Source organism: Vipera berus (genome assembly GCF_964194415.1).
Source record: "Vipera berus genome assembly, chromosome: 3".
In the NCBI taxonomy this organism is placed as follows: Eukaryota; Metazoa; Chordata; class Lepidosauria; order Squamata; family Viperidae; genus Vipera; species Vipera berus.
The window spans coordinates 74,073,380-74,092,314 of record NC_138204.1 but is presented as its reverse complement, the minus strand read 5'-3'; the positions used below and the strand labels follow the sequence as shown (position 1 = coordinate 74,092,314).

Here is an 18,935-nt window from a genome sequence, read left to right as displayed (position 1 = left end):
TTTTTTGCTTATTGAAAGCAAAAGTCTATAATTGCTCATTTTCTGTTTAGTCATTGTAGGAGGGAGGGTAGTCAAATCTTACACAGTGTACCTGACTCTGATTTTTTTTTACATCCTTTATAGCTTCCATTTTCTTAGTTTTTCCTAGAATTTCTTTACCTTATGAACTATTGGCAATCCTATTTTTATTCACTTAGGCTCTCGTTTCCTGAGCTTCTCTTATCTCCTCAGCCTACGGCCATCTGTAAAGCCCCTGGATTTCCTCTTCTGCCTTGCTATACTCTTATATTTCTCTAGCCTTTCCTCTCTTTCTCACTGTCTTGCTTGTTCTCCAGCTGTATTAAAATAGTCTCCTGCTAAGGGCCTGATCGCATCCTTCTCTCCTACCTTATTATTCCATCTGGCCCATAGGAAACTGATTAGGTTCTGCAGTCAGCAATGACGGCTGCTTATGCTATTAACTCTTGCTGCATTGTTTTGAGGCTGTTCACATTGACTGGCCTCACAGCTATCTAGATTTTTTTTTGGGTGGTGGTGGTGGGGGGAACAAAGCAGCTATTAAGGTTATTTTTAGCCATGCAAAGTGAACAGTTTAACAACACCACACCTCCTCCAGGTAGAGAGTATTCATTACAAGGAGATTCATCCTGGGGTCTTTTGTAATGTTTCAAAAGGGTGACAATAGCATCGTGTCCTGAAAAATAGCAATTGCCATTAGAAGTACACAGAAGTACCACATTGCCAACAAAGAATCTGAGAAGGCAGTTCAAAAGTACATCATGAACTATCAAACAGTATTGCTGTTGAATAAAATGTTATCTTAGAATTTAAAGGCACTATAAAACATCTTATATTCTTGGATACATTACGCATACTATTGCAGTGACCTAATTCATTCATAGTCACATACAGCTGGTCCTTGACTTGCAGCAGTTCATTCAGTGACCGTTCAAAGTTACAACGGCATTGGAAAAAGTGAGTGATGACCGTTTTTCACATTTGCGACCATTGCATCTTCCCCATGATCATGTGATCAAAATTCAGACACTTGGCAACTGACTTGTATTTATGATGGTTGCAGGTCAGGTTTTGCCACCTTCTGACAAGCATAGTCAATGGGGAAGCCAGATTCACTTAACAACCATGTTACCAACTTAACAACTGCAGTGATTCACTTAACAACTGTAGTAAGAAAGATCGTAAAATGGGGCAAAATTCACTTAACAAATGTCTCTCTTAGCAACAGAAATCTCAAATGTGGTCAGAAGTCGAGGATTTCCTATAACTCTGAGAGAAAACACACATGCATATACAAACACACACTCTCATATTGTAAGGCATTACATTCTTTTAGGATAGACATGTCAAACTCACAATATCACATGATGTCGCATGACGTATCGGAGCTTTTTCCCTATTGATGGCAATGGGGTAGGCACAGTTTCATCGTGACGTGTCCGGCCCATGGGCCGGCAGTTTGACACCCTTGTTTTAGGATGTCTTCTTTATAAGTTTTTTTTTTAAAAAGTAACATTTTTTTCCAAAAAAATATATATTGAATGTTTTAAATATTATAATTTTGTTTAACCTGACTGAAATCTTGCTGAGAGAATATGTAAATTAGTCAAGTGATAAGGAACTGGCAGTTCATTAAAAAAAATCATAAAAAAGGTTATTTCTAATGTAGTATAAAGCTAAATGATCATGGGCTGAAATGCATTTATAAGCAACCTAGGGTTCACTCCAAATGACATGAGATTACAATCTCAGATTTATAACTTCTAAAAATGTCACACTCAAGAATGGCTGTTGATGACTTCAAACTGAATAGAAGCTTATGTGAATTTGGGCACATATTCATGTCAAAATATATTTTGGCTCAGCGATGCATAAGCATGAAGGAAACAGCTTCCAGAACTCGACAATTTTTTAGATGAGTTTGGAGGAAAAAGAGAAGTAGAAATGAGGCATTATCAGACAAGACTTGCAAAATCTGTAATATGCAGCTTTTTTGCAGGATTTCTGCAGGAAATCAGGGATAGCTCTGTCTGCTTCTGTCCTTTGCAATAGAACCAAAGTTTCTTTCCACATAAAATCAATAGTAGTCCTTGACTTCGTAATGAACTTCATAGATAACTGTACTGTAATGCTATCTGTGAAAACCTTGTTGAGTGATAATAGAGAAAAAAAGACTTAAAAAGCCTTGTCTATACTTTACAGATAGCTATTGCCTTTTCTGAACTCAGGCATACAATTATGGATTTTTGGATTTTTATTTTATAGGTGTTGAGAAAGGTCAAAATTGAATTGGCGTGGAATTCAAGCTTTGGCTACCAGGTTAGCATTTCTAAGAGCATAAATCCAATACTTGGTGTTGTGCATTCTCTTAATGTCAGAAGGACATGCATATGGACAGCCGTTTTCAAAAGATTCCTAAATCGTTCTGCTTTTCTGATTTGTAATGCCTTCTTGTTAATGCACAAAGAAGAGTACCCAAATAATACTACCTTTTTCATAGGCCCACATCAAACAGGTCTGTTCATCTTTCTCACCGCTGGACCTGCTGGAATCAGAGGCTACTAGATTCATATCAGCTCCATTGTCCAGTAAAAATTGGACAAGGCGGATATGGCCATGATAGCAAGCAGAATGTAGCCCTGGAAGATGAGTAGGAAGAGGATAAAAAAGCATCGTTATAAGAAAGATTTTCATAACAATATAAAGGGCTACAGAATAACAAAATGGATTTAAAGGGTGTAAGAAAGAGGAGTAGGCTTGTTTTAGCTGAGCTTGATTTCAGTTCATTATGTAGATAAGTGCTACTACCACAGTGTCTTTTGAACTTCCCAGCCTAGTCTAGTCTCCTGGAGAAGATTGATTTAAGCCTGGAATGGACTTCAGCATCACTGCCTGTCAGGAAATGTATGCATCTGTTGTTCAGGGACAGTTGCATAGCTTTTGCATTCATACTTCTGTGAATGTTAATTTTCTGGCGTAATTATTGGCTGGTCTATCACAGAATAGTTCTTATAATCATTGCTTTAGATCACATACATTTTCTTTCCTTAGTTTTTGCACAGACGTAACACAAACTGATTCTTAGTAAGTTACCTGTATGTCCATCTCTGCCCTGATGATTGAGACTCATTACATTCTGATCAAGAAGAAACTTCACCAGTTCTATGTTCTTGCCATAGGTACATGCACTGAATGAATTAGAATATTTTTTTTAAAAAAACAAAATCAAATCAGTTATTGAGAATATTTAGTCAATAACGTATAAGAAATATAAATATATAAGAAATAATAAATTTACATTAAAGAAATGAATCCTTACTCCCAAATCCCTCTATTTAGCCATGTATACAAAAAGATTGATTGAAATAAGCAATTCTTTGAAGAAAAAACTGGCTTCTGATTTTTGCATAATTTTACCCATAGATTTCTACTGCATTTCAATTTAGACCAGTAAACTCTAAAAAAAGGTAATCATATAAAGTTTTAAAAAATACAAATATCTTCAGAGCGTCTGCGTATATTGTTGATGCAATTCTAATATTGTTAAAACCTGTTGCTTTTCATCTGCTTTGCAAAAATTACTTCTGGTTTTTGTCTTTAAGTTCTGGGTGTTGTCCTTGTGTTATTTCATTGCTTTATAGCTTTGGCCATCTAGAATTTTTCCTAATGCTACTTGCTACAAATATGACACTCATCAAATGTGTTTTGTAGCAGATGCATTTTGCAGCATGGATACAATAAAGAAGACTGCAGAAATGAAAGCTTGGGAATGAGACCCGGTGAGTATCCCAGGAAAAGGAGATAAAATTGGGTTTTCAGTAACATTTTGAGTAGCCAATCAAATATCTCACAGACAGAATGATTCGGTAATTTTTTTGACGTGGAGAAAGGGGAAAAAAATCAAAAATAAAAGAGAATACCTATGAAAGGCAGTTTCACTAAATATATTTTCTTTCGTGAGACTTTCTGTTCCTGAAAGTTGGATTAACTCCTTTACAACTTCAAATTTTCCATTGTAGCAAGCCCTAGAGAGAGAAAAAAAATTATCAAGACACTGTTTTAGTAAAGAAAAGTGGAAATTAGTGCACACTAAGGGGGAAAACAAAGCTACGGATCATTTGTTACTCACAAATGTAGTGGTGTGTCCCCATAAATGTTAACCACATGGGATTGGACTTCAAAATTACTTTGGAGCAAGAACTTGACAATATCCTGATGTCCAAATCGAGAGCAGAAGTGGAGAGGAACATGGTCTTCATTGTCTTGAGCATTCACTACCATTCAATCAAAGGAGGAAGAAAAAATTGGTAGCTATAATTAAAGCAAGCTTTCTCATGGATCATGGATGTGATGTATAGATTATGAAATTTCATTGGGAAGGAACAGAATCGGACAAACTCAAGTGGCCTTCAATCAATTTGACCCCATAAGGTAGAAATACATGTCCACTGATTCCTCACATATTTTTGTTCAATCCATATGAAAACTCACCCAAAGATCAGCAAATAAAAGAACACAACTTTTAATGCAGTTAAAAGACCAGTGAACTAACCATAAAAATATAATGGAAAGCAAGCACATACACGACCAAATTAAAATCATGAGCAATCTGTGCATTTAAATGAAAGCGTTCCAAATCAAGACAGTTGATTTAGAACAGTTAAGCAAAACTAATTTATCTGAGAGAGAATTTCCTCTTTGGGTAAAAAGGAAATATTATCTGACCCAAAACCATGATAGGAAGTTCTCTCTCTAGCTGCTGATCCAGAAGAGGGAAATCTTCAACCCAATTGAGCTACAACAGAGCAACCACATAGAAACCTGAAGCTGTCCTTCAAAGATCTATCCATTAACTTAGTGAAGTTGTTTGGAACTTCAGGGGACTGCACCTCTCTTTCTATTTTTTCCATTTTCTTTTCCATTAGTAGGAACAATTTATCGCCATTTAGTGTCCATACTGATACTTCATGAGATGCAAAGGGCTCTGTGACAGTTTCATACAGCTGGTTTGGGACTGAAATATAAAAATAGAACAGAAACAATGCTCTGTTCCCAGGCTTGGGTTTAACTGTGATTGTAATATATTGGTGGGGCATCTTTTGTAGTTTTATATTATTTATGGTTGCAGCTGTTTTAGTCTGCATTGCCTATTTATGTGGGTTTAAACTGTTTTAATTGTTTTTACTTTTTTTTTGTAAGCCACTCAGATTCTTCTGGGCATAACACATCTAATATATTAAATTTAATTAAATTTAAACCCAGAAAAGCTATCCTGTATTGGTCTTCTGTTATCTGTGTTGGGAAGGAGTATCCATTGCTTAAGCTGCCATAAAAGATGATAGAAAACAGATTGGAGACTCAGCTTTCCTGCAAGCCCAACAACAGGAGTATTCATAGATTATAATCTCAAAATTAAAATGGCAGATACAATAGTGTGATCAAGGATCCACCTGTATTTTTTGTTGTTATGTGTGATACACATAAAAACCAGACACAGCTTCAATCACATTGTTGGGGCCACCATCTGGACTTTTTTTTTGTTTTAACCATATACTGTAAACCCCCTACCTAACCATTCACTGTTTCTCAAATATCATGATTGACTGATAAAGGATTTGTACCCTACAGCTGACCTTTTATGCCTTTTTCCTGTAATTGCTTAGAAACCTGAGACCCTACTGTAATCAATTATTGCTGTAGTTATATTTGCTGAGTATTATTGTGGGGTTTTCAGTCAAAGAAAATAAAAAGGCTTCACTGAGTTAATGACCTTTTCACAGAAATCCTGCTACCTTACATATTAAGCACGTAGAGAGAAATTATGACCCAAAAGGCAAGTGTTAAAGGAAACAAGTACCCAAGTTATTACAAGAAGAATGAGAAACCAACATTATTCAGCATAAGGAAACAATGTTCTGTGGCCTGGAAAATTTGTATTTTATTTAAAATACATTAATGCTCATGCTGCAAATCAGCAATATTGAAACCTATGTCAAAGATGTATTCAAATCAGGAAAGGTAAATGTAAACATATGTATGATGATAAGTATGTTAGAGTAAGAGTTGAAAGTCCAAAATAAGTATATATATTTTTCTCTTTGCTTACCAAAAAGAGTACTCTTTTCTATCTTATGTGATCTATAATAACAAACAAAACATCATTCATAATAATATTGACTTTGGTGTAGACATGTTGCTTTTATCTGTCGTTATCATTCTGTTTACTGAGCTCTTACATGTTTTTTACTGTTTTTTTAAAACCAGGACATTATTTTTAATTTGAGCTGATGTACCTCAGAAACAGCACTGCTGTTAAACAGCTGTTTGTATTTTAAAACTGGCTTCGGTGTTACTTTGTGTACTCAATTTACTAGAAAAGCACTGAGATGGAATCAGGGAAGCAAAAATGTGAGAATCACAGAAATGTCCATCACTCTCAATGCCTCTGGAATTTGTAAATTCAAAGTTTGTTCCAGTTGACATGCAAGAAGTAGAATTTCACAATTTCTATCAAGAGGTATCATTGGTGTGACACCTCATAAGAAAGATTAGATTCATCTCCTATGGGAATTTAATCTAGTTAAGTATTTATAAAGAATATTCAGGAAACAGCATGCTCTTCTTTTTGGCAGAAATTCTCCAATTCTTGGCTTGCAGTGATGAGTTTTTCACTTCTCATAAATGCAATGAAATTGATGTACAGAGGTCAGAAATGCTTCTGAAAGACATTATTTCTGCTAAAAAGTAGTGCTTAGAACATGTATTTCATTTCCAATCAATATTTTGCATCTCTGCCCCCTACCCCACATTGTTTGAGACACTGAAGTTAATTCAGTGAAAGTTTATCAGATTTCAAAAGCTTATAATTACATAGACAGGACTTTATCCGAATTGTAACACAGTATCCAAACCACATGTTGGGAAAAGTGCTGCTTTTATCATTCTGACTTACATTGGTAAGAAAAGTATATTGGCATGGAATCCAGCTATCTTGCCAAAACTAAAATGGATGCATTACTTATTAGCCATGTTAAGAGCTCATAAAACTATACAATACTTCCTTCACATATTCTTTTACTTATATAATGGAATAAATTTCAAAAATGTTTTAGAAAGCATTTTAAATAAAAAAATTCTCATAAAATTAGTTTTTTAAAAAAATAATACAAGTGTCAACGCTGCTAACACCGAATGTTTTTTTGCATGGACAACAGATGGAAATGTAGCCATTGTTCCCTTTCACTTTTAGAGTTAGATGATGTTGGGAGGGGGGGATGTGAATGAGAGTCCAGCTAGAGATAACAACACTAAAACCTAGCGTGAGAACCAAGGTTATTGGACTCAGAGCTGATAAAGAATTGATGGGATGGAGAGCTGGAGAGGAATTCCCTGCTTCAAGCTAATTGGGGAATGTGATTTATGACTGTTAATTGGAGGAGGGAATTTTGCTTTTATACTATGTGCCCAGGGGAGGGGAATTCAGTTTTTGGCTGACGCGGTGGCTCAGTGGGTTAGGATGCTGAGCCTGTCGATCAGAAGGTCAGCAGTTTGGCGGGTCGAATCCCGAGTGCCGCATAACAGAGTGAGCGCCTGTTACTCGTCCCAGCTTTTGCCAACCTAGCAGTTCGAAAGCATGTAAAAATGCAAGTAGAAAAATAGGGACCACTACAGTGGGAAGGTAACAGCGTTCCATGCGCCTTTGGCATCTAGTCATGCCGACCACATGACCACGGAGACATCCTCGGACAAATGCTGGCTCTTCGGCTTTGAAACAGAGATGAGCACCGGCCCCTAGTCGGAAACGACTAGCACACATGTGCGGGGGAACCTTTACTTTTATGTAAGTGCCAATATTATGCTACTTGAATAAAAGATCCTTTAAGGTAAATAATGCTTCGAAGTTCTTTTGAAGAGTTTCATCTGTCGGAACCATGACAACAAGTACAGAATGAGAAAGGAACAAGCATCATAAAACTGAATTTAGTTAAAATATTTCTTTAAAACAACCATCCATACAAAATGTGCAGTTCAAATAATAGCACTTAAAAAGAAGTGGTAAGAAAGCAACAACCACAATAAAAAAATATCAACATCTGTGCTGTTCATCTGGCAATAAGTGTACATCAAAGGATTTGGAAATTTGCCCATGATCCTTTGCTGGATTCATGCCGTATTTTAGTTGGCAGTCAAAATCCCAGGTGCAGTTTTGAATACCTTCCATCTCTGACATATTTGCTTATATGAAAAATGGAGCAATATATATAACTTATAATGGATCCCCATTTCAGCAGAATATTCTAGATAATATGCCTACTGTAAATGTCATCTGGAAGCAAGCAAGCAAGGGATATGAGACAGAAATTCTCATCTTGCATGCTATCTGATTGCCTAAAGGAAATCGTAACTCAGGTCCATAATATGAATGTGAAAATTGAAAATATGGGCCAGCTAGGAGAGAATAAAGGGATGTGTAGAGCCTGGAGAACAGTCCATTTGTTCAAAGGGATTTAGTAAAAAATAGCCCAGCATTGATTTATTAGGACTGCATAATTTGGGCTGCAAAACTCTTGAGGACCACTACAAGACAGAAAAAGATATAGAACAATCTTAATATTTTGCTGGCCTTGATTTTTCAGTGTAGTTCTAGAAATACTAGATTTATATTACTTAATTTCAGATTGGGAGGTGATAGGAAGCTGTGAACATTTCTGCCCCAAATTCTCTCTGTCATAATTTTTTGTCATTGCTATATCTAAAAGAGATAATTAAGTGATGCATAACAAGTATACTATTCAGATTGATTAATTAATTGAAAATATTTAGCAACAAACTTTCTTGTCGCTAAACAGTGGCTTATAGTTTCTGAACATTATGCATGGTTATATTTAGTGATTGCGTGTGGATGAGTCAGCTGAAGCCTATAGATACAGGACTGAAAAAAGAACAATGAACTAAACCCAAGAGGAGAGGAGATTCCTATCAATAGTAGAATGTACTTTAACTGTAAAATTTTGGATTTTATTTTTTACTATCTTGGTGATTTGGTGAAAAGACGGAAAGTGGCATGTTAGAGCATCGTACAACTGGAGAAGGCTCTTTAGGCCACTGAGCCCAAGTTAACCATAGGAGCCAGGGTGATGCAGTAGTTAGAATGCAGTATTGCAGGCTAACTCTGCCCACTGCCAGAAGTTCAATCCTGACAGGTTCAAGGTTGACTCAGCCTTCCATTCTTCCTTGGTTGGTAAAATGAGGACCCAGATTGTTGGGGGCAATATGCTGACTCTGTAAACCACTGAATGCTGTAAAGCACTATGGTGCGATATATAAAACCTAAGTGCTATTGCTATTAACGCTCTCCCAACACATGATATCAAGACCTTGCATGAACATATACAATGAAGGGAAGCTGTCATGCTGTCTTAGATAACTATTTCCACCATCAATCTGTCTTATAGCTATGATTTTTCCTTTAACATTTAATCAGAAAATTACCTTGCTGTAACTTAAATTTATTGTTCTGCCCCAAGTTGTTTATTTCCAATAATATAAAAATTAGTGTATAGACAATTAATGTGATTAATTTTATGAACCAATGCTTGTTTTATTTTGAATTGAGTGTTTAATATGCCTGGTTATAGCAACACATCCACTTCCTTTTAGTTTTTACTTGAGATTCTTCTTTAAAGATTTTCATCTCCAATTTGTTCACAGCCTTTTTGATCAAGCTTACCATGTACCATTTCAATCTGCTTTTGTTAGGTGCTGTCAATTTTTTATTAGCAATTCATCATTTAGAAAAGTGAGATCATGGTTCTAGAAATCTGTCTTACCACTCCCATTATTTACGAAGCTAATCATTCGCTTGTAATGCTCTTTCTCCTAGTCTTTTTCTATGCATTAGAAGAATCTGGCTGCCAAAGTGCTTAAGTGTCCTTCTTAAGTGTTAAAAAGTCATCTTGTAAGTGCTCCTGGCAATATCATTTTTTGCTATATGTATTATCAGAAAGGTTAATTGATAGTAGGCCTGATAATTGGCCCTGAATCTGTTCTATGGTATCCCCAATCCTTACCCTGGCAGTCAACACTCTTCATGAGCCACGTTGACATATGCCCTTGTTAATAGTAAATCATCAACTACTGTAAAATTTATTTGTCTTCTTTCCAGAACAGGTGCATCTTCTCTGATCTTTAGGAATCAATCTTTTTATTCAACAATGTGTTTTTTCCCCTCCTCTTTCTTTTGTAAAGGCCTCAGAGTAGTTTCTGAGTTGCCATGGTGCATTGTTTTGGTTGCCATTCTTGTCTATTGAGATGTTCCTTAGATTCACGTCCCTTATGATTTCCTTCATACGTCCATACTTGTTTGGTTTAATCAATCTTTCTCCTTTCTTAGGAGTTGATGTGTGGCTGTTGCTCTAATCATTTTATATTTTCTTCCAACATCACCGGACCCTTGCAGTTGTTGCCAAGTACGCCATACTGTTTTCAGGCAGGCACACAAACATGCTATATACATGGCAGATCATAACTGCAGGGTGATGTTAATTCATCTTTCCTTCATTCTCTGGCCCAGGCTGAGAATTTTAATTTTAATTTTAACTGGGGTTTTTATTTGTTCAGGGATTGATATAATTTTTTAAATTGTTTTTAACTTTTGTATTTTTCGTTTTAATCACCCTGTAAACTGCCTTGAGTCCTTCGGGAAAGGGCGGTATATAAATATAATAAAATAAATAAATAAATAAATTGTTGTAGAGAACATCCATTGAAAAGATTGAAGAGACATTCTTCTGATATTTGGATCTCAAATTAAAGGGAGAACATGCTGTCTATTATGAGAGAAAAAAATAGTTAGAGATTTTCTATTCAACTTATCTTGCTAACTCTCCTGCACATCCTTATTTGTTTGCTGTGGGTACACATTCCTGGAAACTAAATACATTATCTATGTTCTGTAATGTCACTCATTTATGTTTCTCAAAATATTTATTGACTTAATATTGGGTAGACTTAGAATAGTAGAATATCCGGCAAAAATTTACATTAAAAGTGTGTAAATGAGGAAAAACAGTGTGTGCATTATGCTGTATATTTAAATGCTTAATTTGATACAATGATTGAATACATGTATTCTGACACTGATGAGATATAGGTCGATCTGTATCTTTCTTGCAGTTAGGATGCTGTGGCAGTTTGACTAGATTGGTTCCCAATAAGAATGCTGCAATACTCTGCATGTGGATAATTACCTTGAATCCACATTTCTCTGATTCCATCATATTTACTTTCTATTAAAAATATATTGGTAACTAAACATGCAAGCACTTTTGCAAGCTAAATGGGAAGTTAAAATGGTGATGTATGCCTGAATGCATATCCTATTGAAAGAAGCTGATAGCATCTGAATTTTGATACACATTTAATTTAAGCCTACAATACTTAAAAGTAAAGATTTGCCTGACATTCCATAGAGCATGGATTTCCATGACATAAAAATGAAAATGCCAAACTCTGTGACAATGACAAGATAGGCTTTATACATTCCTAGCTATGCTTCCAATCTTTTTTTTTAAAAAATCTGATAAAAACAATCACAGACTTTCATAACCTGAAAGTTATATTACAGGAAAATATTCTATGGGAGGCTGCTCCAGTGCTTAACCAGTCCTGTTTTTTCAGGAATCTTCAAAATAATTAAAAATTATTTCTGTGACTTTGATGCTGATTCTTAGAGTCTTCTATATCAAACTTGATGTACAGGTTTTTAACCTTCAACAACTTTTATAAATTGAGTCCAGGTATATAAAACAGCAGGCTCATTAATTTATCTTTGAGATCTTTTGAGATTCCAGAATACATACCGTGTTTCCCTGAAAATAAGACCTAACTGGAAAATAAATGCTAGCATGATTTTTCAGGATGCTCTTAATATAAGCCCTACCCCCCAAAATAATCCCTAGTTAAGATCGTCAGCCAGTACTGTATTTTCTTGAATATAAGCCCTAACTGGAAAATAAACCCTAATGCATCTTTTGGAGCAAAAATAAATATAAGACCCAGTCTTATTTTTAGGGAAACACCATAGTACAGGTAGTCCTCAACATATAACCATAGTGGAGCCTGCCCATTATGATTGTATTTTGTGACAATCCATTTTGTAATCTTTTCTGTAGCAGTCATTAGAGGAAATGTGATGGTTGTAAAGCAAATACCACAACTGCTTTACAGTCGTTAAGTGCATGTCACAGTTGTTAAGAAAACTCGTAATTTTCTATGGGAATGGTTTTGCTGAAAACTAGAAATGCTGGTTTTTGACAAATTATCATAAAATATGATCACTTGATTGTGGGATGCTGCAAACTGTGGCTCTGTTGCTGACCACTTGAAGTTTGGTCATGTGACCATGGAGGTGGCCCAACCATTGGAACATTGAACCTGGTCAAAAGTCCCGTTTTTCAGGATGGTTGTAACCAGTGCTTTTTTTGTAAAAGAAAAAGGTGCCGGAATTCACACATGTAATACAACCCGCCTTGCCTACCCTACAAGGTTCCATCCAAAAAAAGGTGCCAGAACTCCGTTTTGAGCGTTCTATGACAAAAAAAGCCCTGGTTGTAAGCGGTCATAATTTGAGGGCTACTTGTATTCCCTAAATAAGAATATATAGTATTAGTGTTAGAATATATAGTAGAATATAAATTACAATATAAGCAATCCCTAAATTAAAATAATTCTTTCATATAGAGATTAGGTTTTGGAGCTTGCTTTGCAGTTATAGCAGAATATATAGAGATTCAGCATTATCAGAATTGGAAAAAATGGATTCAGCTGGAACTGCTAGTAACCTGTATGCAAGAACATTTCGACAGAGATCTCCACAGCAGAGGTCCCCAACCTTTTTGGCACCAGGGACCAGTTCCGTGGAGAAAGGTTTTTTCCATGGACTGGAGAGTGTGTGATTTTGTGTGCTGCCTGCATCCCATGGATGTGGCTTTGCTTGTTTGTATGGACTGGTTGCTGGCATGCCAAGGCCCGGTATCAGTCCACGGACCAGGGGTTGGGAACCCTTGCTCAACCGAGTCTATGCAAGACACTCTCATATGTATTTTCTTAGAAGTAATTTCCACTGAGTTGGATGAGATTCTTCAAGTAAGTGAATATAATTGGATAATAATGCTAGCGGAAGGGGAAAAAATCAAACTATGTCTGGCAGCTTACCTTGCCGTTAACTATATTCAGAAACTGAAGCCACAGAAACAGGGTCAGGTGGACATATTGAGTTTGATACAAAAGAGGACTTTCATGATTTAAATCATTGGGTAGAAGGGAGTATTTGAAATTAGAGTGAGAGAGGTTCTGTTCACACTTAGGCACAGACACTTTATACATTAAGATATTAAAAAAAATCTTGAAATATATTCCATTTCTTCAAAAACTTCTTTTGTGGACTTCTGTACATAGGCAGTCCTCAACTTATAAACATTTGTTAGTGAATGATCTAAGTTTAATGACACTGGAAAAAGTGACTTATGACCATTTTTCACACAACTGTTGCAGCATCCCCATGGTCATGTGATCAAAATTCGGACATTTTGTAACTGGCATGTATTTAAGACAGTTGCAGTGTCCTGGGGTCATGTGATTATCTTCCGTGAACTTCTGAAGTGGAAAATCAATGGGGAAGCCAGATTCACTTAACAACCATGTTATTAACTTAACAACTGCAGTGTTTCACTTAACAACTATGGCAAATAAGGTTGTAAAATGGGACAAAACTCACTTAACAACTGCCTGGCCTAGCAACAGAAATGTTGGGCTCAACTGTGGTCGTACGTCGAGGATTTCCTGTACATTTTGTAGTCAATGTATGGCAACCAATGAAGGAGCTTAGTAAGGAGATACATCCTCTACAGTAGAGTTCTCCAACCTCTCTGGCTTTGTGGACTGTCGGGGGTGGGGAGAGGGGATGGTTCCTTGTGAGCGGCAGGCAAGCACACATGTCCATGCCGCTTCATTTCCATGAGCGGCAGGCATGCGCACCCACCACTCATGCAAATAGAGCGTGCATGCCTGCACTTGATCACTGCTCATGCAAATGGAGCGGGCAGGCCCACGCTTACCTTAGGTTTGCACAAGTGGGGGTGTGCGTGTGCACACACTCATCCGCCATTTCCACAGCCTGGTTCCAAAGGGCTTAAGGCCCAGTAGTGGGCTGTGGCCTGGAGGTTTGGGACCCCTGTTCTACAGCAGATGAAGTTTGCACACAGTACAATAGAACATGGGCTAAATGTTTTGAATAGCCCATTTTTATAAGATTATGTGGAGGATTCAATGCAGAAATATTGAAAAACTCTAAGAAGCATATTTTTCCTGCCACTGTTGTAACTCAGCTATGTAGATGGGTATAGCCTCAGGACAAGAGGAAAACATGTTGACTCACTTAGTTCTTTTCTGACACTGACAGGATGACTCCAAGCACCTCTGGGATAGTGGTGCCAAGGTACAAGTTTCATGTGCCCAAGAATATGCAGAACACAAAATATCAGAAAAAACCATCTTTCCAGAAACATTCCAATTTACTCTTGGACTCCCCACATGGGTAAAGATTTTAAACATGAAACAGCACTGGCAGCATTTGACCTTAACTTGAGAGAGTTCCTATTGTGTATGAATAAGACAGCCTGCTGTTGTATAATGGATTTCGCAAAATCCAATATTGAACTAAACAGTGACATTATACTGCACTCCACTTATAACATATGGGGTTACAAGAAACAGCTGCTTGTAACGAGTAAGAACAATCAAATGTGTCACAGATAAAAATTAATAAAGGCCTGCTTCTTCTGATCACCACAGGCAAGCTGAATTTAACACTACTGCAAATTTAAGAGGCAAAATAGGGGCACTATTTCATAGGAATAAGCTCCAAAGTTCACAGCTGCACAATACCTTTATTAGAAGTGACCAGAAGTCTGTGCAAGCTTTCAAGATTTTAAAAAGAATAGAAAGAAAATGCATTCTATGTATTTCAAATATTGATGTGTTCATATTGTGAATGCCTATATGTTCACATGCATGATTAAGTATAACATATGAGATATTGAAATATATATTGAAAAAATCATTTACTTAATTGTTCACTTAACAACTATTATTGGATATAATGTTGCTTTGATATCTTTATTATGCTGTGTTCTGTCTGATTCCCATGGAATTTTGAAAACAAATGTAGCCAAATTTGGGCAAGTGTTGATAATATTAGGAGTAAACAAAACCAATTCAGAATAGCGTTTGTTGATTTATACTATCTTCCCTTTGAACTTAGGAATTTCATACTTAATATAGTGCTATATCGACCTGATGTTGCTAATCATCATATTATAGTAATATATTTAAATCAGAACTGACTGTATGTAATAATGTAACTGAAGCATCAACTGAAAAAGCCTAGGATGTTTTACATTCATATAAAAATAAAAATTTCAGCACAATAAACTGGAAACTCGATAACATACAGGGCATATTAAGCAACCAAAATGGTTAAAGAGTTGGACTAAGTTTGGAAGACCAGGTTCAAGTTGAAGCTTAATCCTGGAAACTCACTGAGTGACTTCAGGCTTGATTCTTTCTCAACTCTTATGGCAAAAAAGAACCTGCCTTGAATTTTTGGAAGGTGAGGTATAAATCTAACCAATAAGAATCTTAGCAAAAGGCCTCTGAAGAGGGTTAGATTAAACCCTGCCAGATCAGATCAACTGGGTAGATACTATGGAAGATAGGAGATCCACAAGTAACTAGGCTCTATGCCATGTCAGGTTTTGTAGGTAATGACAGACGCCTTGAATTGTAGCCAGAAGCAAACTCACACTCCATGCAGCTTGCAAAACAGAGGTGTTACGTGGGCATAATGACACATTCCCATCTCTGCCCACACCACTATATTCTGGACCAGTTGAGGATCCAAGTCAAATGCCCTTAATATATCTGCACCTGAACTTTCTTCCTTCTTTCTCAAGATCAGACTTTGAAGCACTCTTGATAGAGTAATTTTTTAGTTAAAACTCCCAAATATCATACGAAAATGGGTGGCTAAGGATCCTTAGGATTCTTTCCCAAGAGGAAAAAGAGAATGAAACCCTTGACATTGCTTTTCATTCAGACAGTGTCTAGCCCTCGCTGAATGGCAACATTTGGACTTTTTTGTTCTGCCTCAATAGCAATTGGTCCTATTCTTCAGCTTCCTGGATCTGAAAGCCTGGTCTTAAATGGCTGTTATACTGGATAGGTCAAAGTATTGAAGCAATGTGTGTGTGAATTTCAAAGGCTAATTGTAAATAATGAATTATTTTCCTCCACTTAAGGCTTGCAATTTTGTCCTCAGTTGCCATGGAGATCTGAAGTTTCAGATGTGATGCTTTGAGAATGCAACATTTTCATCTTCTAGGTTCCTAGCTTCATTCTCCCTTTTTTCTTTTAAAATATATCATCTGTAAAAACGTTCTGATTTCTTCTCTTTAGGAATACAATAACAAACTGGTAACAAGACCTTTTTTAAAAAAAAATGGGTATGGTGGGTGAACATATCTTCTCTTCTTCCAGTCCTCGCCCATCTCCTGGTATTATAATTATACTGGTTCAGTGCACACACATCAAGCTTTAAATATCAAGAGCTCTTGGTGGAAAAAAAAAGAATAACTTACAAATCTGAGTCATGCTGCTCCTACCATTTTTAATGAAGGAGCAGGTGCTATGTAATGTATTCATAACTCACAGAGAATATGTTAAATTCACACCAGTGACACTACGGAGTAGGAAGAGAGGATAACAATGACTTGCAATCTAACATAGCAGAAACAAGGAGAAAGGAGAACGGGAAGACCAAAGTTTCTGGGTGATCTGTGAAAAATTGGAAAAGTATTTTAAGAAAATTTAAAGAACCATCTAAGCAAGGCCAAGTGTGGTTAGTACTTGGATAGGAGACCTTCACAAAATTCTGTGGTTGCAGACTGTACTGAACAGTTAAAAACAGCTGAATGTCTGTGGAGATTCTGAGTTGTCCTGGTCATAATTGTCTCAAAGGTACTTTTTCAAAAGGCAGCTGGACTTGAAGAAGAAGAAAGAGGTCACTTTTTGAAGACAGCAAAGTCCACATTCTGGATAGAGAGGACCATTGGTTTGAAAGAGAGGTAAGAGAGGCCATTTATGTTAACACCAAGCAGTCCTCTCTCAACAGAAGAGGAAGGATAAGACACCACCTACTTTCTGTCTACAATGCAGTTTCTAGAAGATTCCACCCCTCTTTGTACTCTGGTACAGGTGACCCTGAGGGCACAGATGAACCCGCAAATGACCTCAAGAGCTCTCAGAGGGAGTGTTAATGACCAGATGACTGCAAAGAAATGTGATCCTTACACACACACACACACACACACACACATCCTGCCAGAAATAATCCTTCCATAATCCTCCTCCCCCATCCTACCAGAACTGATGAAGCTTCTTGGATGAGAAGCAAAACATCTTCTTCTTCTTCCTCAAGGAAAACAACAACAACACAGTCCAAACCCCCCCCCCCTTTGAGTTAAAAACGGCTGGAAGAAAGCAACAAGAAACCATTTTTTTGTATTGTTACCATGAAAATTACATGGAGGTTGGTTCTACAGGAATCTTTATCTTTATAAGATATGAGTCAGCGTATTTATTATAAAAAGGGCACTTACTAACAACTAGCTATGTAAGTTACAAAATTCTCTATGGAGCAAGTGGTTGAAGTGTTTTTTTTTTAGTCGCACAGCTGCTGCTTTTTCAACAGCTGCAAAAACTAGCATAGCTTCAAGGAGCAGAAACTGAGGCTGCATCCCCATTCCAGAGGCAACTGCATCTGATTAATGTCTGAAGTGCAAATTTACATCTTACTCTTTATTTCTGCAAAAAATTATACAAGAACAGAAGATCATCAGCCCCACCGTCTTCCTATTTAAAGATTGCTGCCAATTCTCCAGTAATCCTTTTGTGTCCGGAGCTATTACATCTCAAGAAACCTATCTGTGAATCACTTTTCTCTTGTCCTGCAAATTGTCTTGTCATGGTTCTGATAAATGAGACAGTTCAAACAAAATGCAACCATTGTTTATCTAAAAAGTCTTAATAATGAAATGAAACACTGGCATTCATGGAGGGATGCCAGAATCTGAAATCTCCTCCCCCCAAACCCATTGTAACACACACACAATCCCCACCCTTATCTACACATCATAAATCACATTATCCAATTAGTTTTACATATGAGGTCTCACCTCCCATTCTGTACACGGGCTTTTCTAATCTTCTCAAAATAGTCGTTAGAAAATTCCCTCCATTCAAGATTCAAAGCAAAGCAGTTTAAACAAAAGGCTGTCTCTTATATTGTCAGTGCAAAAACATGTCAGTGTTTGAAGCATTGACAGGTCTCTGAAGAGCCAACTTTTCTATGACGCCTTTGGTTAAACCATCTTTAATGCACTCTCCCAAGGGACACAATTAAAGCTCTCTTTCCCCCATTTTCCCTGTCTTCACCCCAAATTAAATCCAACATCAGTTGAGCCACTCCAACCATCTGACATAGTCAGCTGTAAATACACCAAAACGTACACCTTTTAATAAAATAGGTCAGTCTGAAAAAGGTGCTACCAGACTCCTCCTGACTTTTGGCCCCTCCAGAGAAGAGATTATAGCATAGTTCAGGGATACAGCTTATGTTTTCTTTACAGAGGATTCCTGGTCAATCCAGTTGAAAAGGATCTTAAACTTAGGATGTAAACCTTAGTATGAGACTGCGGAACCAACCAAAATAGATAACACTGGGCTGATGGACCAATGGCCTGATCTGATATTGTATTCAGTTAGAATTTTTTGTGTTGCTTTCATTTTTGCAGCCCAGA

General features: G+C 36.8%; 1 protein-coding gene across 1 annotated transcript in view; it reads right to left on the bottom strand.

The window, feature by feature from the left end:
• Positions 1 to 18,935, bottom strand: part of LOC308666503 (serine/threonine-protein kinase TNNI3K) — a gene marked incomplete at both ends in the record, with an annotated part of 226,850 nt that overhangs the window by 157,061 nt on the left and 50,854 nt on the right. Inside the window, 5 exons of the mRNA XM_081325369.1 lie at positions 608 to 694; positions 2,508 to 2,657; positions 3,112 to 3,206; positions 3,939 to 4,043; positions 4,148 to 4,292. Coding sequence (XP_081181495.1) covers positions 608 to 694; positions 2,508 to 2,657; positions 3,112 to 3,206; positions 3,939 to 4,043; positions 4,148 to 4,292 — 582 coding nt within the window. The remainder of the gene's footprint in view (positions 1 to 607; positions 695 to 2,507; positions 2,658 to 3,111; positions 3,207 to 3,938; positions 4,044 to 4,147; positions 4,293 to 18,935) is intronic.